At 44.9% G+C, this 23,852-nt stretch overlaps 1 protein-coding gene across 6 annotated transcripts in view; it reads right to left on the reverse strand.

Annotated features, from left to right (window-relative positions):
- FMNL2 (formin like 2) overlaps positions 1–23,852 on the reverse strand; it is a 332,468-nt gene that overhangs the window by 5,600 nt on the left and 303,016 nt on the right. For all 6 annotated transcript variants that reach the window (XM_070799509.1, XM_070799474.1, XM_070799495.1 and 3 more), the window contains 13 exons: positions 22,519–22,620; positions 20,291–20,603; positions 19,740–19,952; positions 14,686–14,810; positions 13,920–14,122; positions 12,402–12,636; positions 11,277–11,345; positions 11,069–11,149; positions 8,967–9,096; positions 6,310–6,473; positions 5,277–5,378; positions 2,757–2,855; positions 1,890–2,013 (listed from right to left, as the gene is read on the reverse strand). In XM_070799509.1, the coding sequence (XP_070655610.1) occupies positions 1,890–2,013; positions 2,757–2,855; positions 5,277–5,378; positions 6,310–6,473; positions 8,967–9,096; positions 11,069–11,149; positions 11,277–11,345; positions 12,402–12,636; positions 13,920–14,122; positions 14,686–14,810; positions 19,740–19,952; positions 20,291–20,603; positions 22,519–22,620 (1,960 nt within the window). The remainder of the gene's footprint in view (positions 1–1,889; positions 2,014–2,756; positions 2,856–5,276; positions 5,379–6,309; positions 6,474–8,966; positions 9,097–11,068; positions 11,150–11,276; positions 11,346–12,401; positions 12,637–13,919; positions 14,123–14,685; positions 14,811–19,739; positions 19,953–20,290; positions 20,604–22,518; positions 22,621–23,852) is intronic.

A 23,852-nucleotide genomic window follows, 5' to 3' on the forward strand; every position in this document is an offset into this window, starting at 1 on the left:
ATTAGTACATGGTTAGTGCTTTGTTAATCATACCTGGGGGAAGGGTGAGGGAGGGGAGCAGGAAACGGGGAAGGCAATATATAATATATACCCAGGTGAGTTCAAAAAGCCTAGAAGAGTTACTCAATCTTTACTCAATCTGGGGCAGGGTTGAGTAGATCATGGAAAATAGCCCAAGCAGAAGGGGAAAAAAAAAAAACTCCATAAACATATTTATTTACCTCCTATGGTAGATCAGGTCAGGCAAATAGAAACTGTACATTTTATGAGCCAGTGTCACTAAGCTGGAGAACAGGTTGATGAAAACGGAGCTCTGAGTTCTTAATGTGCCATGGCTGGATGCTCCTCTACCTACAAGTCAACCTCATTGTGTCCTTGAGGCTACAACAGTGCTTACCCAAGGAGATCTGTTCTGGTCTTGCTCAGAGCAGAGCTTCTCACTCCATGCAGAGGAGACAAGGAGATGCTAAACAAGGAAGCTTTATCTGGGAGCCACCTGCCAGCCACTGTGGGGCAAACAGACACAGGCAGGCACAGAGGTACAGGGCACGCGTGTACCCTGCAGACGCTGGCACTTTCATCAGCCACTTACCTATTCCACTTCTCACACTGGTCTACTCTGGACAAGTAATTATTTATTGACTTCCTTTTTTAGTGCTTCATTCTCCTCGTTTATTTCTTTGGGTCTGAGCTGATAAAAAATCCTGACTTGGCCATTTTATAATCCCTATTTTCAATGCTGACTAAGCTATTAACAAGAAATGAGACATCAAAAATCTGGAGAGTTATATTTTTTTTTAAAAAATAGGACAATTAAGGAAATATGAATAATGACTGGCTTTTTTTTTTAAGGAACTCTGTTTCAGAGGTATGTGATAATGGCCCTGTGGGTATGCTTGTTTTTCTTTTTCTTTTTTTTTTTTTTACTAAACAGACCTTATCTTTCAAAGATTATATGGAAATACTTCTAAAGGAAATTGCATGTCTTGGATTTGCTTCAAAATAACCCCAAGGGAACAGGTAGAAGCGGATATGTAACAAAATTGGCCATGAGCTGGAAACTCCTGACTGGTGATGGGTACTATTCTCTATACTTTTACAGAGTTTCCTCTACTCTTTTGTGTAACATTTCCTACCAAAAAGTGTTAAGTATCTTGGAAGCTGAGAAACTTTAGGCAACAAATATGAAAAGGCAGTCACTTGTAGCCACTGTCCCAAATTACTGCCCCCATCTTTAACAGGGAATGCAGAAACTCTGAAGAGTTGGTTTGAGCAGAAAGCCTTAGGCTACAACTTAGATAAGAACAAAGCTGGGTTAGGCACGATTTCTAGCGGAGAGAATGACCATTCCTCAACCCTCTGGGCTTTTGACCTGTTGGTCCATCCTCATGAAAGCACTGATTTCCTAGCATCTTCACTTACTTTAAATGAGTGAAAAGGCTTTTAAAGAGCATGTTGAAAAAACATGCGTTGACTGTGGTTAGTACAGTATGGGTCCTGTCGGTAAGTAGGCAGATGGGTAAAAGTGGCCATGAGCGAGAAAATGGAGCATGGGGACAAATCTAAGACAACAGGACATCATTAGAAGGAGGAGCCACGTTGAATGATATTCAGGGTTCCAATGATATTGAGATACTGAAACATGATATTGAGAAATTTTTTGTTGTTGCTTCAGAGAGAATGTTGGAGTTCTTTGACAGGCAGTATACAGGTTACTATACACATACTTCAAACACTAGCATGGCGTTTCTCTGTAATTCTGCATCTGGATAAAATCAACTGAAGAACTTGTAAACCCCGGACAAAAGCAGTAGCAAAATCTGTAAACAGTCCAGAAACAGTGAGGCCAGTGGGGTCTCCCTGGGCCACAGTGAGGAAGTAGCTTTTACCTGTGATAATATCTTCAATGGCACCATCTTTTCCTTCGTATACATGTCTATTATCTTTAACTTGCCGCCTTCTCAATTCGGCAATTAATTCTTGCTGCTGCCTTTTTGATTTGTGGGAAGGAGACTGAGAAGAAAAAAGAATGGCAGAGATTAATGAGACCAACACCCACTGGAGGTCTGAGAAAATCCAAAACGGGTCTGAGCATTTTGTGACTAACAAGCAGCCTCAGTCTGAAACACAGACAGCACCATCCCAACACACTGCTCAGCAGAAGAAAACTTAGGAAGTTTCTGGGAACAAAAACCTTTTCACAAAGAACACACAAAACTGGCAGCCAGAGGAAGGCCGGATCCCATGGCAAAAGGCAGCTAGTAATAGCCACTGACTTGTTACACTTCAGTGCAGAGGATCGTGATGAAAAATACTATGACCTGCCAGCCTTCATCATGGTCTTCACCTGTGTTCTTTCCCTCCCTAGAATGCTCTCTCCCATTCCTCCTTACGAAGCCTTCCCCCTATCGGGGCCAGCACCAATGGCGACCCTGTGAAGCCTTCTCCTTCCCAGACACTTCGCTGTTCAGTCAGCAGGTTACCTGGGATGGTCTCTCTGTACATCCAACCAAGATTTAAGTTCCCTATCTCTATAAACTTGGAAATGCTATACATACATGCTCTCAGCCTCATTCCAGTGATGGCTCAACAAGTAATGAGTGAACAAGCATCCATCTGCCAAGTTTCCAAGCCCAGGAAGGAACTGAAGCATCCTGTCCCAGCCTGGCTCTTTGCCCCTCTTGCCCGCATGCCTGCATGGAGCCATCAGGACCCTGCTCACACAAAGACCACGGATGGAGCCTGGCACATCTCACCTTTGGGTCCTGCTGCTCCAGCAGAGCTTCCTGCTCCAGGAGTTTCTCCATGAGCGCTTGTTCCTGCTTTTTCCTCAGCTCATTTTCCTCTTCTGCTTGCTGGGTGAAATCAAAATAAGCAGAAGATTATGTTGCTGGAAACGCCAGCAGTCAAGATTTTTAAAAAGCCCTTGTGAGAGGCTCCTTAGTTAGCCAGGAATTAGAGTGAAGGGAAGGTTTAAAAGCTCTACACTTTATTCCTACATATGACTCTGGGGTTTTGCTGTCAGTCTATATCACAGCTCTTCAAAACTCTTAGTTGAGATTCACCTTTTTCAGAAAATTCCTTTCCTGATGGTCCTCTCCCTACTCAAGCCGCTTCCTAGTCTTTCTCACGTTGTGTGGGGATTTCCCCTCCCTACAGATTCTCTGAAAGGAAGGTCTCAGATTCCTCTCCTTCTGCCCATTCTCAGGGAAAATCCTCCACCCCTGGCCTCCTGTTTCCTGAGGGGGCCTCACCGAGTGCCACTCTTGGACTCCCTCCTCACTCCTTTCCGAGGGAGGCAGCGGCAAGGCTGACAGATTAGGGACAAGAAATCTAACAGGTCGACCTCAGGTCAACCCTCTGAGCATCCTCTCTTTGGAATCCAGCCTCCCTCAGCTACTTCTAATAGTCTAGCTGTGCAGTGATAAATCTAATTCAGGGCTGAAGTATAAGCTCACAAAGGCATACCCTATCCTCCAAACCAGCTTTTGTCAGTAATAAACTTTACATTTTCATCTTTGTTGCTTTTGTCTCAAGTTTCACTTCGGTTCACACTTAGGAAGAGAAAACATCCTAAAATCCTAACATCTGCCCACCAAGTCCCTCAGTCAGTGTCAGGCCAGGCAGTTATTATCTATGTAGTGTGTTAGGGCAAGTAGAACATCTGATCGCATCCCTGCCTAAGTGCCTCATGCAGCCAGAGAACAGGACCTCGGGGAGAAAGGATAACATGGAAGGAATGTGCTAAGAAGCTCTGACCTGTGACACCCCACAGACCACCAAGAGTGGCACCTCTTCTTTTCCTCCAGACTTGGAGACCAACCAGGGCCTCTTCCCAGCTTGTATTATACATTTGTAAACAGCATATAGTTTCTCTTTAGACCTTAGACTTACAATTTTTCATGTGAAGAAACATGGTCCCAGCTCATAACCAGAGCTGGCTCAAGCCATCTCTGCACCTGAGCCAGGGAGCTGCAGAGCACCTCGGTCAGCAGGCCCAGTGCCCAGCACTTCTCACTGCCCACAGCCCCTGGGATCACGCACATGGACCTGGTGCTGTGCCTGTGCTCACCCTCACATACGCAAGGGGGTGCCTTCCTTCTGCTGGTCGTATCACCACTACACTGAGCCATGCTGAGAGAAGAGGGCTGAATAGTGGGAACCTCGTGGGTTCCAGTGAAAAGGCCCAGGGATGGTTCTCCAAAGCCATCAGGACGGTGAAGTGACTCACTGTTTCCAATCACATTTTCTGGAAATGTCCACACCTCTGTTGCATCCCTCCCCACTCCACTGTCACACTCCTCCTTCCTCCACCAACATCTCCCAGGTGAACATGAGGCGAGCCTGGAGAGTAGAGACTGCACTGCCTTCTCGAGCACTCACGTGAGTGCTCAGTCATGTCTGACCCTTTGCGACTCCATGGGCTGTAGCCCACTAGGTTCCTCTGTCCATGAGATTCTCCAGGCAAGAATACTGGAGTGGGTTGCCATTTCCTGCTCCAGGGGATCTTCTCTGCCCAGGGATCTAACCTGCGTCTCCTGTACCTCCTGCATTGGCAGGTCGATTCTTTACCATTGCTCCATCTGGAAAGCTGAGCACTGAAATCTCATAATGCTCTCCTTGGCTTCCTTTCTCATTGGACACATTTTTCTGACACAGATCTGAATCATGCACTTTTTCAAAACCATGGTCTCAGGGTATATGGGTCCCAGGGTATGTCACAGAGGGCCTCCCATTTAAAGGAAGGGCCATTATGGGTCCAGATAAGGAAACAGGGAGCGACTATCCTTCCAAGAGCCACTTTCAGCCCACACTTAGGGAAGTGCTGGTCCAGAGGCCCGTGGTTGTGGGCGGGCCCAGCACGAACATGCTATCCCTGACCTCGGCTATGATGCCGAGGCTCACTCCCGACTTGCTCCACAACTCCACAGCAGGCCTGGGTTTCTCAGTCCTTTGACCTGCCTGCACAGGTGACAGCTGACGCGGCAGCTTCCAAAGATGGCTTTGGATGGTCCTGGGTCTCCCTCGCCCCATGGGATAGCCAAAGGCTTTTGTCTGGGGGCTGAGCCCCTGGCTGGGGAGGTAGAAACAGAGAGCATGACAGTCTGAGGGCCTAAGCAGCAGGGCCAGAAACCGCGTCTCGTCCTCCCGACCCAGATCTGCCGCCTGAAGGCCTAGGGGAGGCCCCTGCAGAGCTCTCGAGACTGCAGTGCAACTCCAGGAAGGCACCCGCTCAAGAAATAACACCAGGGGAGGCTTGACAGACACCTGTTTACCTTATAGGCTTTCACAAACCGGACAAAGACGGGGAAGAAGACCGATGGGGGTGTTGTCTTGGGGTTTTCTCCAAAATACTTCACCACATCATCAAAGGCATCCTGTGAAAAAGTGAATTTCTCTTAAATGTCATTTTTTCCAGCATGTGAACTTGGGAAAGAGCTGCAGGGGCCCCTGCAACTCTCTGCCCTCTGCTCTTCTTCACCTCCCACAATTCTCCACAGCCTGTGTTTCCTCCCAACACCTGGTCAAAGGCAACCCAAAGAGGCAAGAGTGAGGCAAGAGTGCTGTACAGCAACCTGTCCCTGGGACCTCCTGCCACTTCTACACACACACACACACACACACACGCACACGCACACGCAAATGAGGAGCTTCTCCTTACAAGAGTGTCCTCAGGCCATGGGAGGACTCCTACAAGTCGACCAAGTCAGAAAGGACCTTAGAAATTGGTCAGACTCCAGCTCACTGCTTCCACAGCCAGGACACTCGTCTTTGCCCGAATCCTCCTGGGACACAAGGCAGCCAGACTCACACGGGAGCCAGCCCAATACGTCTGCTTCCTGTGTTCCCTTGACACAGCCTTCCCTTTCTGTGATGGTGTACAGTCCATTCTGGCTGCTTCTCAAGTATGTAACTTGACCCCCAGTGTGGCGAAAGATTTCAAGGTCAAGTCCCACAGAAACCCAACACACTGCGAACACTGCCCTGCCGAGCACAGGCCAGACGTGTGTTGGTTGAGGTGAACTGAATACAGGACTCATGGTAAAGGGAGCCTAGGAATGGAAGGGAAGCGGGGGTGGGCCTCAAGAAAAAAGGGTGAAGACCTCAAATTAGAAGAGGACAATGAGCAGGACAGGGACATCTCCAGGTACAAATGCAGAAAGACCCTATCCCTGCTTAGCATAGTTACATAGGGTATCTATCCTCAGCAGAGGGGAATTTAGCCCCCCTAGTCAGGACAGGACCCCAGGTGGCTTTACGGAATCCGATTCCTTCTTCTTCATGGAGGTCAGGGACACCGGCACTGACCTGGGCAATCTTGGCATCGTCCTGCAGCTTCTTCAGCTTCCCCTCGTTGTTGAAGATGAACTCCTTCAACAGCGTGTTGTGGTCATGCATGGTGTACTCCCTCTTGGTCAAGTCCATGCCCCTCTGCAGCTCCTTGACGTCCAGTAAAACATTCTCGAGGGACACTGAGTAGAGAAAGCAAGGTCCCCATGACTTCAATGGGAAAGGTCAAAGCCACGGTGAGTTCTCACTGGGAAGCCAACTTCTCAGTGGGCTACCAGGGTTATGCAAGAGCCTGGGATCTGGTTTCCAGTCTTCAGTGAAGAGATGCTTCAATAGGAGTAATTTACTAAGTACTCACCATCAAGCACTGCAGTAAATCCCTTATATGCACTAATTCATTTGTACCGTTAGCCCACGTTGCTGACAAGGAAAAGCAGCACAAAGAAGTTACATGGGCTTCCTTAGGTCACAAGCTAGGAGGTGGCAGAGATGAAGCTTGGATAACAAATATGGACCCCAAATCCTGTGTTTGTTTCCAACTATTCCACTCCTCTTACTGGACATGATAACCTATTGCTTAGCCTATAGCCTCAGAGGTTCCTTAACTGACTGGCCCAAGAGCTTAACCTGTGTTGAACTCTTCTGCATTTCTATGACTCTCCAGCAGGGGGCAGCATTTCACCTACTGAATTTCAGTTGTCCTGATCACCAGGACCCAAGGCAACCTGGAACAGCTTCTTTTCGCTAAACAACCCTTCCGCGTTTCAGAAGGGATTATGAGCAGTGCTTCAGAAGGGATTATGAACAGGAATCTTTCCATCTGCAGTGTAGCCATTCTCCCAGGGTGGGTTCACCCCTGCAGTCTCCTGCAGGAGGTCTGAGCCCCACCTCCCGCTCCCCATTCCCTGACTCAGCTCTGCACAGGGAGGAATTATAGAACAAAGTAGCATGTTTTTCCCTAGCTAGACCCACACTGTGTTATTCATCTCTGACTCCCCAGTGCTTAGGCCAGTGCCAAGTACAAAGCAGGAACTCAAAAAAGCTTACTGGAGAAAGGAAGGAGTGAATGAATAAACGAGGGGCGGGATAAAGAATCTGTCACATATGAAACTTAAAAAGGCATTCCAATGTACATTAGGTGCAGACAAGTACTGTTTAATTCCATTTTATACGAGATATCTAGAATAGTCAAATTCATAGAGTCAGAAAGTACATTAGTAGAGGCCAGGGGTTGGGGGTGGGGTGGGGAGGGGACAAAGGATGGGCAGTTAGTGTTTAATGGGGACAGAGATTCAGTCTAGCAAAGTGAAAAATTCAGGAGATGGATCATGGTGAGAGCTTCACAGCAAAGTGAATGTACTTACACATTCACACTGAACAGTGCCCCTGGATTGCATGAGTGAATATAGTTAAATGGTATTTTTTTATATTATATGACTTCTACCACAGTAAAAAAATAAATAAAGGAATCCACGTGGGCCCCAGTATGAGAACACAGAAAATAAGTCTGTCAGAGAGCACCTCAATCTCCCCAATCTCCCCCATTGGGTTTTTTGAAATGACACTTTAGGGGAATCTCATTTGGGCCAAAATGAGCTACAGGAAATTTTTAAACTTGTTTTTTCTTAATTAGAATTGTGATGCTAAAACCCCTTAATTTAGACAAAGGAAAACTTGAAAAGGAAGAAAATGACTCCATCAGAAGAGAAATGCATATGAGAAGACAACCCGAGTTCAAGTTCCTTTTGTTTTTAAATTATTATTATTTATTTATTGCTGCGCTGACTTCCCCTGTTGCGGAGCACAGGCTCAGTAGCTGTGGCACATGGGCCTCATTGTGCCATGGCTTGTGGGATCTTCCTGGACCAGGGATCAAACCCATGTCTTATGCATGGGCAGGCAGCTTCTTAAACCACTAGACCACCAGGGGAGCTCCTCAAGTTGTGTTTCTATCACTTTCTAGCCATGTATCCTTGGGCAAGACATTTAATCTATATAAAATGTCAAGTTTTCTCATTTGAAACATAAGGATACTATTATCTAGTACAGAGCCATAATCTCAGGGTCACTGGTGATTTATACAAAAAAATTCCCAATTGTCACAGCAAAGCAACAACAAGTACTACTGATAATTCAGGCTAAACACAAAAGTTTAGAACTGCCACACCTGAGCAAGTAGGAGGGCACAAAATCTAATTAAAGAATCTGTGGGGGGGGGCGGGCAGGAATCTTAGATTCTCATTCTCTTATTTCAAATAACAGCAACAGGGACTTCCCTGGTGGTCCAGTGGTTAAGACTCCATGCTTCCAGTGCAGAGGGGCACAGGTTTGATCCCTAGTCGGGGAACTAAGATCCCACATGCTGAGAGGCATGGCCAAAAAGTGAAAAAAAAGAAAATTACAGCAACAGAATAAAAAGAGCAACAGATGGAAGAGGGAAGTCACATGAGCCCAAAAGACCTGGATCTTTATCAAAAGGACACTAAGGTCCCCTTCATGTCCATGTTTGTTATTGATCCCAGGAATGGGCAGCACCACAGCCCATGCGTTTCAGCTCAGAGCCTCTGATATTTTAGCCTCACCTTCATAGAAGGTGCTATTTACACAGGGAATGGTTCCCCCATGACTCAAGGCATTTACACCCAACAGTAATGTTAAAAGCTGAAATTGAGTACCTGCGGCAGCTTTCTCCACATAATGAAGCTCATTATAAAAGAGGGACACTTGTTGATATTTTTCTTTTACGACATTGGATATATAGTGCAGAAGCGTTTGCTTTCGGTCCGTTGACTTTGTATCTAAGAGCTGAAAACCAGAAGGGACACGGGTTAGAGTAAAGATGACGTTCTCCCCCTCAGAATAAACACGTGAGCACAAGAGCCCCAGAGGAGATGGAAAACACCCCCACAGGAGAGTCAGCTTGGTTCTCACGTGAACCAGCCCTGGATTATTAAGTGACAAGAGGACTTCCTGACCAGGGGATACACCAAACCTCAGAGACGACTCTAAGCATGAGAGCCGTTCACGTTTCTCTCCTCACCGGAACTCCTCGTCCCCATCCACCCCACCGCCTCCCTGCCGCTTAAGCAGCAAGACTCCAGGCTCTGCTCCCCAAGTGAAGGCCAGAGTGGGATTCAGGCTGGAACTGGCAGGTGAGTACAGGTGCGCCCTGGCAGGCAGAGGCCCTTTCCCCACAGTCCTCACATCCCACTTGGCCGCTTTTATTTACCAACCCAAAGCAGACGTGCTTACTGGACCATGGCCTCCTAGGGGCCAGAACTGAGATTTAATACACACTCCCTATCAAATAACCGCATAGCCCCAGGTCAGGGACTCCACCCGCTGCCCCGTAGGCTCCTGTGAAATCACAGTACCCCATACAGCCTGGATGTGAGAGTTGGACTGTGAAGAAGGCTGAGCGCCGAAGAATTGATGCTTTTGAACTGTGGTGTTGGAAAAGACTCTTGCGAGTCCCTTGGACTGCAAGGAGATTCAACCAGTCCATTCTGAAGGAGATCAGCCCTGGGATTTCTTTGGAAGGAATGATGCTAAAGCTGAAACTCCAGTACTTTGGCCACCTCATGCAAAGAGTTGACTCATTGGAAAAGACCCTGATGCTGGGAGGGATTGGGGGCAGGAGGAGAAGGGGACGACAGAGGATGAGATGGCTGGATGGCATCACTGACTCGATGGACGCGAGTCTGAGTGAACTCCAGGAGCTGGTGATGGACAGGGAGGCCTGGTGTGCTGCGATTCATGGGGTCGCAAAGAGTCAGACACGACTGAGCGACTGAACTGAACTGATACAGCCTGGGCGACAGGGCTCCACAGAGCATTTTCTCTAGTGCTATTCACACAAGTCAGGTGACTGAAAAGCAGAGCACCCTTCTCCATCCAAGAAGGGAAAAAAAAATTTTTTTTTTTTTTTTAGACAACATAGAAAAATAAAAATAAGAAGCTCTAAAGAATTTCCTAATTCCATTCAACCTCTCTGTTAATACCTGACCTACTTCCATTCGGTTTTTCCTTCCGTATTTTACTTAGTTAAAAATCAAACTGTATAGACAACTTATACTTTCTTTCCCAAACACCAAATTATCTATTCCTTTGAAAACTCTTCACAAATATTCTTACACTTGAAGGAGAGCTCATTGGATCAACTATTATTACAGCATATTTAATCATTTCCAATCTTTACATTGTTGCTGCTGCTGCTGCTAAATCGCTTCAGTCGTGTCCCACTCTGTGTGACCCCATAGACGGCAGCCCACCAGGGTCCCCCGTCCCTGGGATTCTCCAGGCAAGAACACTGGAGTGGGTTGCCATTTCCTTCTCCAATGCATGAAAGCAAAAAGTGAAGTGAAGTCGCTCAGTCATGTCCGACTCTTAGTGACTCCGTGGACTGTAGCCCACCAGGCTCCTCCGTCCATGGGATTTTCCAGGCACGAGTACTGGAGTGGGGTGCCATTGCCTTCTCCATTACATTGTTGCTAATTGTTTGCAATTATAAATAAAATAACAGAATCCATACTTCTGACTCCTGAGGAAGGAGTCCTAAAAATGGAAATACTGAGTCACAAGGTATTATTCGTTTGAAGTGCCTGCTGCCAAATGGTGTTTCAGAAAATTTGTACCAACTGATCCTCCCACTAGCAGAGAATCTTCATCAAAATATCCCACCCCACTTCCCGGAGCAGAACCTCTCTGCTCCAGGGTTTAATCTTTGCCAGCTGTTTCATCTCTCATATAACTCTTGTATTTCTTTTATCCCACTCACCAGATCTAAACTCTGAAGTTTAAATCCATAAACTGCTCCTCGTTTACTGCTATTCATATAGTTTCCAAGGGCCAAGATGATCTGTAAAGAACAAGAGAAAAGATTAGCCCATCAGGATAGCATCTCAGGCATTCCCCAGCCGAGGAATGCAACTGACAAGTCAGCTCTTCCATACGTGCATAATACATGAAAGGAAAACTTCACTTGCCTCCAGGATTTTCTTGAGTTTTTGGGACGACTTTATTGAGACAGATGCTGCTATAATTGAGTGCAGTTGCTAGATTCCAAGTCAAAGGAAAGAAGAAGGGCGGGGGGAAAGACACGTTAAAAATGGGGAACTCTAACTGAAAACTAAAAATTAACACAGAAGAAAATAGGCCTTCATTTAGAACTTAGAGCCTTAATGCTGAGATTCTATTTTTTCCTAAACATAACAAATTTAAGTTGTCCTGCTAGGTCTTAAATAACTATAGCATCACATGTAAGCTCTTCTCTAAATAGGAAGCATTATGATTATCATAAAATCTGTAAGCAATGAGACTTAAGAGTTAGGAGTCAACAGTGTCTTTCAATAGAATTCAATTCCTTGCCCACCATCTGTAATCATGTAATACAATTCATATTTTTAAATCAATGGAGCTAGCCAAGAACAAGAACACAACAAAATAGCAAAGAAATACCATCACTGTGCAAAAATTCTCAGAATACATGCTACTATAATCAGCAATTAACAAACATTTATTTAGAAACAGAACTGGGAAAGAACTATTTATGATATTCGTAAGCCTCTACCAGCTTAACACAAAGGAATAAGAGATGGCTGGCTATTATTTCTACATCACCACAGTGTATTGTAACAAACTTCCAAGGAAGAAGACTCCCATGGCAAATTTAATGCTTCCAATGAAAGCCAATAAGCCTGTTCACTAAAGATATGAGATCATTTTTAGAAATGAAGTTACATTTTCAATCTTGCTAACCCCAGCCAGAGGACTGGTACTTTGAGGAGGGAACCAAATTTGAGAAAATGATTTTCCTTGTTCTCTGTATTGAAGTGTCATTTAAAATCCAAAGGACATTTGCAGACACAGGAAATGGCATTCTCTGGGGGGAACAGCCACATGGAATAGGGAAATTCACTGTTTTCAAAATTTACTTGGCATATACAGGGAGAAAAAGATGGCGAAAATAAAAATGCCATCTTGAAAGTTCTGGGAAAGCATCTTAGAGTCCATGACATGAAGTGCAATTCTGCGAGAACCATAAAAGAAAACAACAAAAAATTCTCTCTCTTTGTACCCCTCCATGCCCTCGCCAGAGCCGGGCCACTCACAGGAGTCAGCATCTGAATGCTTTCAGTGAAGTTCCCGATGAAGGCCATGATGGTCATCTTCTGCATGAGCCTCTCAATTTTACTAAACTGCATCATGAACCGGTCTTCATCCGACAGGTTTTCCAGGGGCTTCCGTTCCCGCTCATAGAGCCGAAGCACTTTCACCTCATTCTCAGTTGGCAAGAACCTCATCAAACATTCTACAAAGTCTACAGGCAAGGTCTTCAAGTCAAATCTGAAGACAGAAGTGGACATGCCAGTGTTAGAGAGAGAACCTCCTTCCCATCTGGTCCAGCTCATGGATGAGCTGATGTTTACAGCAGGCTGATGTCTACAGACGTGCACATGCCCCCGGGAGCTGGCTCCTGACTGTGCATCAGGGACCTTCACTGGTCCTTCCTGGAAACCTGGACCACGACCGCCACACTCAGTTTTCAGGCTATCAGTAGCCCAAGCCTCTGGAAACCAGCAATAAATGGCAGTAGGAAAAAGCAGAAGGAAGGCTGAACGTCTGGTGGTTAAGTGGTTCAAGGACCTTTTTTAGGCATGTGAAATCCTACTAATTAAAGAGATACAAATTATACGCACGATTACAGAATATCTGATGAACTCTGTAAACGATTTCAATTAGATCAGCAAGTCTGGGATATTTTTCCTTGTGTTTAGGAAAAATGCATCCAAATGCCTATAATAAATGGATGTTTTGCTTAAATGCTTACATCCGTTTAAAGAATACCAGCTCTTTGTGGACATATGCTCAATGTGAACTAAAGAAGTATGTGCTACAACCTCTGTTTTATTCTCTGGACAAACTCTGTTCAGCAAAACAACAGAATTACATTTAATCATGACAAGCAAAATAAATATAGATTAAAAACCATAATGCATATTAGCTTTCAGCACCAGAAATCAAAACAGAATCTCTGATCAAAATTTACAGAACATCAATGACAAATTAGTTCCTAAAACATCTAATAACATCCTTATTATATTTGAAAGTTACCACAAGTGAAAGAGTAGAAAGATTCTTCTCACAGAAGAGTAAATAAAACCAATGCCATCTCTGCAGTTCACGGATTTAAAAAAAGAAAAAAAGAACTAAACTTGGTTTAAAATGTTCGGAAAGTGCTAAGCAGCAACAGGAATCACATTCCTATTGTTATGAATTAAAATATGCATCTGTATCCTATTTGCATCTGGCATTGAGTTGAATCATTCCACAAATGCCATCAAATTTATACTCAGCAAATCTGGATAAAATTCAGATACTCCACAGAAAGTGACATTTTCTCCCTTTTCTTATCATCTGCAATACTTCCCTCAACTTTCCTTTTATGTAAGTGTTGCTGTCGGCATATATAAGACAGCAGACCAAGATAATAAATGATGTCACGATCCAATTGTTGTTCTTATAAGACAACTACTCATTCTAATACGGCACCCCCATGGGCCATTTCTGGTCCATCATTTTATCCTAAATTTACTAGGATATAATCCTCCTGAATGCCCTGAACTTACACATGAATAGCTTTACATATCTCTTCAGCAGTCTTTCCAGCTTTCCTTAAAGTGATGGCAAGATTTTTAGCCCTATTTGCTTCTAGTAATGTCACTTTATTCGATCCTTTCTGTGTTATCTTCTGTTTGCTTGAAGAAAGATCAATGGCAGGACCTTGGGCTTTTGTCTTAAATATTTCCTCAAATTCATCCACATTTAAATCCTGGGGTGGAGAGGGATAAGCAAATTAGATTATACTTAAAAACGAAGTCAGGAAGCCACAATTTGGAGAGTCTCTTAAGCATCAAAAGGGTTACTTTTTCTACCAAGTATAAAACTTGTTTTTGGCCATGGCTTAACTCTATTTCACTATTTGGACAACTGATTCCAACCAGTTAATTCAACTGCCTTTCAATTACTGGCTTGTAGGGATGGCCAGCACAGACCAAAGCTATCCACCAAACCAACTAGTGGGTGTGATTATTGAGTCCTTTTTTATTTACAGTTCAATAAAAGGTTTTTATGCCCTTTTATAAATTAAGGGCAGAGATTGTGTCTCTTGTCACATACAGTGAATATGTTCAAAACTATTCCATTTTAATGTCACTTGTTAAACACAGTTTTAGAACCACCTTATAAAAGAGCATTCAATTTTATTCTCCTTTTCTTCTCTTATATCGAGACACTTAAAACACTAGCTTTTTTAAATGTTCCGGTTAACACAGCACCCATCCTGGCTTTGCTGCACAGAGAAGGTCCCTTGTTTCTAACCAATGAGAAAGATACCTCCAGAATTCGTTCGTCATCAATTTCGTTGAAGACTGTGCCATTGATCTGGTTTGGCTTCAGGGCAACCCAGTTAAAAACTGGCATTCTGAATTTCGTCTTGATTGGCTTCTTAATTTTCACAGCTACAGAGGTCAAAGAGAATGCAATGAAGATTCCACCAAGACCCTTGAGAACAATCAGACAACAGTCCTTGCAGATGACACTCTAACCCTGGAGGAAGACTGGCAAGAGGTGGCCAGATGTTTTTAAAATGGAAAATGTCATACAACGCTTTGGGCAGAGCAACCTGAGGTCTTCATTTGGCTGACTGATACAAGAGCGTGCTAAAGAGGCCTAAACCCTGGGCTTTTTACTTGTATTTATTGTTTTAACGTAGGCAACTGGATGGCTGAAATAGTCACAGTGTCAAGACAATGCTTAGCACAAAGTGTCGGGGAGTAAAAATTATTCTTCATGTTATTTGATAGCAGAGAGGGCAAATACCCTGTGTCACTTGGTTTGACATGCATGAACGTTGAGTGTAATTTTGACATCCTAAATTTCTGGCTCTTGAACATTTATTTAAAAAAAAGAAAAATCTTCAGTGATGATCAGAGGCTGCAGATAGTATCTGCCTAAACCACCAGGAATGAAAGGTCCAGAAGGCTGCCTTTCAGCCACAGCAACACAACCCTACGGATGATTCCAAAGGGATTATACTGGCTGCTGAGTTATTCCAAACAGACTAAGGGCTGTGCAAGTCCACAAACAGAAAATGTGTAAGAAGACAAAAAGGGTACTTAGAAATGGGGGTTTGCGTTGCTTTTGTGAAAAGGGCTGCAGTCTCTGCCCCCTCTTTCAAGGAGCAACGTCTCCCCAGGAGTCAGCTACCTGCAACTAGAAGGTAAGAATGCACTCATCAAAAACACTGGAAACCTCTTAATAGAAAGGGTTCTATCTCTGAGGGGATGGGGGCGGAGGGGTGCTAACTCCTCTTACTTTGGGGAAATAAGCTCAAAAAGATAATCCACTAAAAAGTCCATAAATTAACTGCAGAACATAAAGACGTCTTCCTAAACCAACTAGCTATGAATATTCACCTTCCAAGTCTGTCTCAGGATGCACACCACACTACGTGGGAAGAGAGGGAGAAGAAGAAGTTCAGTCAGTGCAGAATAAAAGAAACGTAACACACAAGTGGGCTTTTACCTGGCTGCCCGCCTGACTGCAATAAGGGGGACAGACAGTGCCTCTCGTTCCTCCAGAGTTACGAAGGCCACGGAAACAGCAGGAATGTCATCTGACAGATCCACACAGAAGCATGCAGGGACACAGAAACACAGCTTTCGCCAACCAGGCCGTCCACCCCCAGATGCGACACCTTAGCCCCCACTGCCTGCTGCTGACCGTGTTTGTCAGTGCTGCCCAGGAAGAACCATGTCTGCCAGGGGACGAAGGACCAGCACTTCCTCTAGTCTGGCGCCTCAACAAAGTTCAGGGAGAAGAGGTAGGGGTTGGGGGGCAGGTTGCACCTTCCTGTCATAACCTGAGGCGGCCAGGTCAGCATCACCTGTTCCCATCATCCCTCCAGGCCACAGGACACTCCCTACAAGTCACTCCATGGGCAGCCATCCCACTTCTATCTCTTTCAGCAAGATTAGGAATAAGCCTGAGATCAGAGCACAGGCGAAAAAAATGTTCTCTTCAGAAAGAGACCCTGAGGAGTTGGGGAAGGGGGATGAGGTTAGCAGAGGAGGGGTCATTAGGTGACCATGTGCATCGTGCTCCCAGTGTTCTGCCTCTAGAAAGTGGCTGTGTGTTAGGGGTGGGGTGGGGAGTGGTGGTTTTCTGTGGAGACAGTTGGGCCCCAGGTGGAGGGGATGCCCAGCACCCAGCTTGCCCTTCTTCTGGGGAGGAGCTTGTTTCTCTCCCTCAGGATAAATCTAAAACCCTTCCGGAGTTGAGGCCCTGAGATCCAACTATGAAAATAAAACTAGAAAACAGTCCTCTGTCCAAGGAGAAAGGAACATGGTGCCTGAAGTCCAGGATGTCTGCCTAATGGGCCATAACCTCTTTTACAGGTTCAACTAAAACACGGGTAGCCCTGGAACCACAACTGCCAGCCAGCACCGCGCCTCCCCACGGACACAGAGCAAATGCAATGGCTCAATGGGAGATGGGGGGATGTCACGGCACAGTGTGACCCACGGGGACACATGGCAGACACTCAACACACTCAGGGAGGAGCAACCTACAGAAAAGCTTGATGGGCCCGTCTTTTGTGGAAGCAGAGAGAACAAAGAAAATACAGAAAAAAAAATTAGATATGGTTAGCATCCAGCGGCTCAGCAGTTCACATACTCTTAGCAGAGAATTCCACACTTCTGGGACACATTTCACCAGGCAGCGCAGAGCCAAAAATTCATTTCCATTCAGGCCTGCCTTAAAGACACCCTTACTATTTTTTTTTTTTTTAACAATTCTTTTTTAGAAGAGAGGAAAAGATGATTTCATTACAGTGGTCCCAAACATCCATATTGACCTGGTACCAGGTATTCCATAAGATCTTAACAATTTTTTTTAACAAAAAAAATAATCAGCTGAATTCCCAATTCTCATTGTGAAGTTCGAAAACACATTCTTCCAAAGAGACAGCAAAGGTTACAGACTACCCAAGGGCCTGTCATCAATGATCTGACCGAGAAACAGGAACCAGATTGATCCAACCGATTTCAGGAGCCATGCCTTACACTTTGAATGCATGCTTCACACTAATAATACTTTCTCTATAAAATGCAAAGAAAAATCAACAAGATAAACTTAGGGACCTCCTCCTGGTCCCCTGACTTGGTCGCCAAGAACATATTTGCTGATTGCCTACTGAAGAACTAAGACATCCAGTTGCCTGTAGATCCAGGAGCCTAATGATGTCACAGGTCTCTGGCTTCCTGGGAGTCCTTGGCGAGGCATCTCAGCTGTCTCTTAGCTCTACGGGGACATCCTGATTCTGTCTGACCTCCTGGTTTCAGAAAGAGTGTGTTACTGAACACAATGGCAAAGCGGCCAGTAGCCCAAAGCAGCCCACAAAATGGGCTACAACCACTAAGTATTAATGGTCAAATTAAGGCCGAGTAATGAAAAGAGATTAAAGGCCTTGTAGAAACTGCCTGATCCCAAGCTATCAAAGACTCATAAGGATCTCATAATCCTTACGTCTTGATAAACAGAACATCTTATAGCTGTTTAGTGGATGCTCATGGCACTAAAGAGGAGTTTCTTCAGTCCCACATCCAGTCCTTCAAACTGCACAAGAAGGGGACAACCTCCAAATGCAGCAACCCTGGCAGGAGCCGTGAATGATCAGCTGAACACAGAGTCTCACTGTAAAACTGAGGCAAATCAACAGAGCCAACAAATTGCAAAGACGAGGCAGGAGGAAGAACCCAGGCAAAACATTTAACCTGAGAGGCCAAGACTCATTCAGCAGGGAGCCCTGGACCTGCGCACCTCAGCCTCTTGGCTCTTCTCTCGGCCATGGCAGTTCAGAGGTACAAGTCGGAGCCCAGGTGAATGGAAGTGGAGGGTGTATGCACATTAGGTTCTGCCAGAGAGAAAGAAGCAGAACCAAAGGAGCGACGCCGGGGTGACACATCTCACGGTGAGCGCTCCTGGTGCACTCATCCCCGGGCCTGGGTGCGCACGACAACGACAAGCTTCCACAACAGCACTGAAAACAGCCTGTTGATGGAATAGACTCCTGCGGTTCCTTAAGAGGTTTTCTGTTTGCTCGTGTTTCAAAATCCAACAGTCTCACTGTGACACTCCTTTAACTTTTGTCCTTCAGAAGCCATAAAAGTTCTACAAGAAAGCAGCAGACGAGGAAGATCTTCAAAGGTTGAAATAAGTCACTTGTTTACTGTCAACACGACTTTGAACAGGCATCTTGCATGACAGTTTTATATGAACAGGGGTGGAAGTAAACACCACAGATTTGATGTAGAACAAGTTTGTTATGGGTGGTTTGCTGGTGTTGAAAAGGGCTTTAGTCACTAGGATGAATTAGTCTTAATGACCGGCCAGTCCAGCTGCCGATGGCACAGGCAGGCTAAGAGAGGGAGGCTAGGAGATCGCCTATAATTAAGACTATCATTTAGACTTGGGGCGAAAGGCTCTGAAAACCACTGCAGCCTTGGAAATGAGACCACTAGAGTGCTAGTTCATTGGAAATAAGAGACCTCACGAAGGGACTGAAACGGATGAGGAAGCAGAACTATCCAGTGGTAAAGGGATGGCTCCACAACGCTCAGAGCAATTCCAAATGGCAGGGAAAACGCTCTGACTGGGAAAACAGCTTGCAGTATTTTAGAAAAGAGTAAAAATTCCTTTTCATGAGTCAAAAATAAGAACTTAAGATTTCAAGACATTAGAGCAATTTTCCTTCTCTCAAGCCACACCGGCCCGGCCTTACTTGTGATGGGGGAGGAAATCCACACCCTGTCCTGGCAGCAGGAGCACCCCGTGCATCAACAGGAAGCATCTCAAGGCAAGAAGATACTGCTCGTGGGACATTTCCCTTCAAAGCTTAATTTCACTATAATGAATTGTGATGTCCTCAAATGCTCAGAAGAAATGCCTGGAAGCCCACATCAGACAGTTACACAGAAAGGCATCTTCCTCTTTCGCAGATGCCACTGAAAATACCTTCAAAGAAAAGAGCCGTAAGCACTGGAAGCACACATGCCGTGTCAGAGCTTGGATGGTCCTGTTTCCTGAGCCCCTAAAGATCCCTAAGAAGGTAACCTGTCTCTTTTCCCTTCTCTAGGTGGAGAGAGAGAAGGTGGGAAGACAGCAGGAGATTGGAACTTCCACAACAAAGGCTATTGAGAGAAAAATGCCACCCCTGAGTGACAATTTCCCCTCTAGTGGCTGTATTAGCGGAAATGGTCTTACATTAAGAGGAAACACGTGATTTTAGAAGAGACCTGGAATTGAAAAGAATGCCTCTAACTCTCTGGAGGTAAGACAATCGACTCTCCGTGTTAAGTATCTGGTTCTTAATTCTGTGCTCTTACCTGCTAATCCTGAGTTGAAAACCACTGTGGGTGAAGACGTCCCGGGCAGCGGGGGTGCAGAAGGAGGAGGTGGGGGTGGTAAGGGAGGAGCAGGCAGGGTCTCAGCTGCAGGACCTGGGAGAGGGGGCGGGGGAGGAGGTGGAGGAGGGGGCGGGGGAGGAGGCGGAGGCGGGGGCGGGGGTGGTACAGGTGGTGTTGCTGGGCCATTTTGCACTGGCAAAAGAAAAGAAACAAATGGGCTTTTAAAACAAAGGAATGGTTTCTCCTGCAACATGCCTTGTGTACATAAAGTAACTGAAAACAAAACACTGAAAAGGATAAATGCTTTTTTTTTTTCCAGATTACAAAATGTCCTCAGTGACAAATGGGGAGTATTCTATAACATACGAAATGAAAGACTTACAACTTTAATCTCAAAATGTAAACAGTTTTTAAAAATAAATACAAGAGCATGCAAACAAGAGCAGACAGAGGACATAAATTAACAGTAGGTAAAAGAAGAAATACAAATATCCCAGTACGACCTCAGTTCTCCTGCCAAGGCTTCTTACCAGCTTCAGGTGCATCTGACGACAGAGGTAGTGGTGGGGGAGGAGGAGGCAAGGGTCCCGAGGAGGGGGCCCCCATTACTGGTCCCACGAAGTTACCCACCGCCACTTCGGACCCTGTGGGCAATGTGCCAGAAGCCACGACAGGGAGTATGGCAATGTCCCCATCCCCTTTCTTCTGAATTTTAATGGTCCCTTGTTTCTCCAGCTCATGAATCTTTTTTTCTAGGGTAGACTGTCTTTGAATGGCTTCTTCTTTCTCTTTGACCATTTTCCTTAATGTGTGAACCTGGGTATTTGCATCTTTGTAGATTTCCTGCAAAAGAGGCCATGGTCAAGAGTTTGTCTTCACGTGACATCCATACGTATTACCATTAGATTGGCAAATTGAAGGTAAAGAAAATGGAAAAAAAAAAAAGCAGCAGAAGAAAGAAAAAGGATACTTATATATATAGAAAGTCTATGGAATTTGGCCAGAACCTATCAAGTCTCATTGTTATCAACTGTTCACTGGTAATGCATGCAATACATGCGTTCTAGCAATTGTTACTGTTAACGTAGTTCTTTCCTTTAGTAAATATAGCTAAGTCAGTTTTCCCCACAGGTGAAGAGGAAAAGGGCAGAGGTAATCCAAAAATAATTTTATAGTTGACTTGGGAATATCCTGAGGGTATTCTGATAATACAGCATGTTTTCCTTTTAGTTCTGTTAAAATTTAACTGTAACTCCTAGATACATATCAGCTAACAGCAGACAAAAGGTCCCTATATCAGACTTGGATAGAAGTCAGACTGGGATTAAAAATCTGCAAATCATGGAATAACCCACTCATGAATAACCAGGGGCTGACTGTTTTGAATGGATATCTCTGGCCTTCGCAATGCCCCCTTGACCAAGCTCAGTCCAGGACAGCAATTGTTGTAACATTTTCGCTTTGGTAATGCAGTTAACAAAACAGTCCAGTGCTGCCCTCCACTAATTACTTATTTCTGTCTAGGTTCTTAGCAGAAAACAAAGAAGTCACGACTTTTAATTCAAAGGCTGTCCTGGTTCCTTTTCTAAGGGGCCCACAGAGGCTCCAGTGAAAGGATTTTATGGAACTCACTCTCTGGGCCTGACACACGTGATCTCTCACCACAAACCTCTAGCAGGCAGGGAAACATTCTTCACACCCTGTCTATTATTAATAATCTGAGAGTCTGAACTTGAATTGAGTCCATATGCTACAACTTTGTCTCCATGGTGTGCCAGAAAACAAATTTCCTAGAGTTAACTGTAGGACCTGTCAGAATATCAAGCAATGCACGTAGACATGATAACCATCGCATAAAATATGCCATGTCATTAACGGGGGCATAAAAGCCAGCCATTTGCCTAAAAGCCTTCCAGCCATTTTGGTGTTTTTATGTTCAAACACATGGATGGTACCCCATAAATACCTGACCTGTAAATAAAAACAATGCTAAAGCCAAACAAAATAGCTGGGATTATCTGATAATAAAATGGATTGATTTTACTTTTGCCTTTTTTCTTTCTTTTTCTTTTTTGGTAAATGCCAGGAGGTCTTGCCTGTGTTGTGATTTCACTGTTTCCAAGGCAACCACCAAATCTGGTTTCAAGCAGAAGCAAAGCACAGAAATACAAAGAAGCTCAAGGTCTAATAAAAATAAATAAGTGGCATGAATTAAATCCATGCTGTTTTTCTTTTCAACCAAATGGGTGATCCACAGAATCCACTCAGACTTGTCCAGATGGGAAAACATTGTTGCTCCCAAAACCTGTGATAAGAAACTAGTGAACCCCTAGTATATGACTGCACACAAATATGAAGACATACTCTCACTATGAGTTACTTTCAAGTTTCACCTCTGAAATGCTTCCAGCAAATATGCTACATCCAGGCATCCCTCTGCCGTGACCATGTACGTGAGCATGCTAAGTCGCTTCAGTCATATGCAACTCTTTGCAACCCTGTGGACTGTAGCCTACCAGGCTACCTTGTCCATGGGATTCTCCAGGCAAGAATAATGGACTGGGTTGCCATTTCCTTCTCCTGGGGATCTTTCCAACCCAGGAACTGTTACCCATGTCTCCTGCATTGGCAGGCAGGTTCTTTACCACTGGTGCCACCTGGGAAGCCTATGACCACATCTGGGTTCTGTCTACTGGGTTAAAGCCAGAGCTGGTTCCCGACAATGCCCATCTGGGGCAGCTGCCACCATCACACTTACTCGAACAACATCCAGCTCCTTGTTCCTCTGCATGAGCTGCTTTTCCAGTTCCACAATCTTAGACATGGCTTCATTCTCTGTATCCTGCAGTTTTTCCGACAACTGTCAAGTTTCAAAAGGAAAGATGTGTCATGACACAGGATCATTCTGACCAGGTCATCGGTTTTCAGAAAGCAGAGCTCAGAGACATGAGGTGCCTCTCAGAGTCCTGCACGTGTACCCCAAGTCGTTTTCTGAAATTGTTAATATTTATAAGATGGGCCTGAATACAAACTTGTTTCTAACAGGAATTCATTTACAAGGGACCCTTAACAAAACTCATGTGTCAGCTCCTTAGTGCTTCCACATACATAATGTGTCAATCTCCATTCCTGCAGGGGCCAGCAAGGGCAGAGAATAGTGGGTGAGGGAGGTGGACTGGTCACCTTTCCCTCCCTAAGAAAGGGCTATTAGGCAAAAGTTCTGAAAACTGTTGACTGAGAAAAGTTGGTTCTGTTGAGTTATCGGTTAAAAAAATACCACTGCTTGTTTTGACCTAAATTATCCCCAAAATAAAAGACATTTTTGACATGCTTCGTTGCTCAGTCGTGTCTGACTCTTTGTGACCCGATGGACTGTAGCCCACCAGGCTCTTCTGTCCATGGGATTCTCCAGGCAAGAATACTGGAGTGGGTTGCCATTTCCTTCTCCAGAGGATCTTCCAAACCCAGGGACTGAACACATGTCTCCTGTGTCTCCTGCATGGCAGGCAGATTCTTTACCCACTGAGTCACTGGGGAATTTCAATAATAAAAGTCATTTTGGAGGGGTAGTTCAAATAAACAGGTGGTTACTACAATAGCAGGTTATTTAAGTAGGGTCATGCAGTGCTGGCTGAGGCTTCAGAGAAAGATGGGATGAGCCATCAATGCAACAGTTACTACATAAGGCTCTAAAATTGGGTGACTTCTGATTCCTTACATCTCACTGAGAATAACAACAAGTAAAGAAAATCAGAGAGGAATGATGATGAGGGAGAGTGGAGATTTACTGCTGACCAGGTTAAGAATACAAGATTGGGGTGGTCAAAAAGTTCGTTTGGGTTTTCCTGGAACATCTTATGGAAAAACCCAAACAAACTTTTTGACCAAACCAATATATATTTTAAGAGAAGAGACAAAAAGAAAAAAAGAAAAAGGAAGAGCCTGTAAATTCTCTTCCTAAGCAGGTGCCAACTGAGTCAGCACAGCACTTAATAAAGGGAGGGGTCTTGGCAACTTGGCCATGAAAATTCCCCTTTTCAGACAGATGGGGAAAAGGAAATGACATGGAGCACACACATATGAAGACATACT

The sequence above is a fragment of the Bos indicus genome, chromosome 2 (assembly GCF_029378745.1).
Source record: "Bos indicus isolate NIAB-ARS_2022 breed Sahiwal x Tharparkar chromosome 2, NIAB-ARS_B.indTharparkar_mat_pri_1.0, whole genome shotgun sequence".
In the NCBI taxonomy this organism is placed as follows: Eukaryota; Metazoa; Chordata; class Mammalia; order Artiodactyla; family Bovidae; genus Bos; species Bos indicus.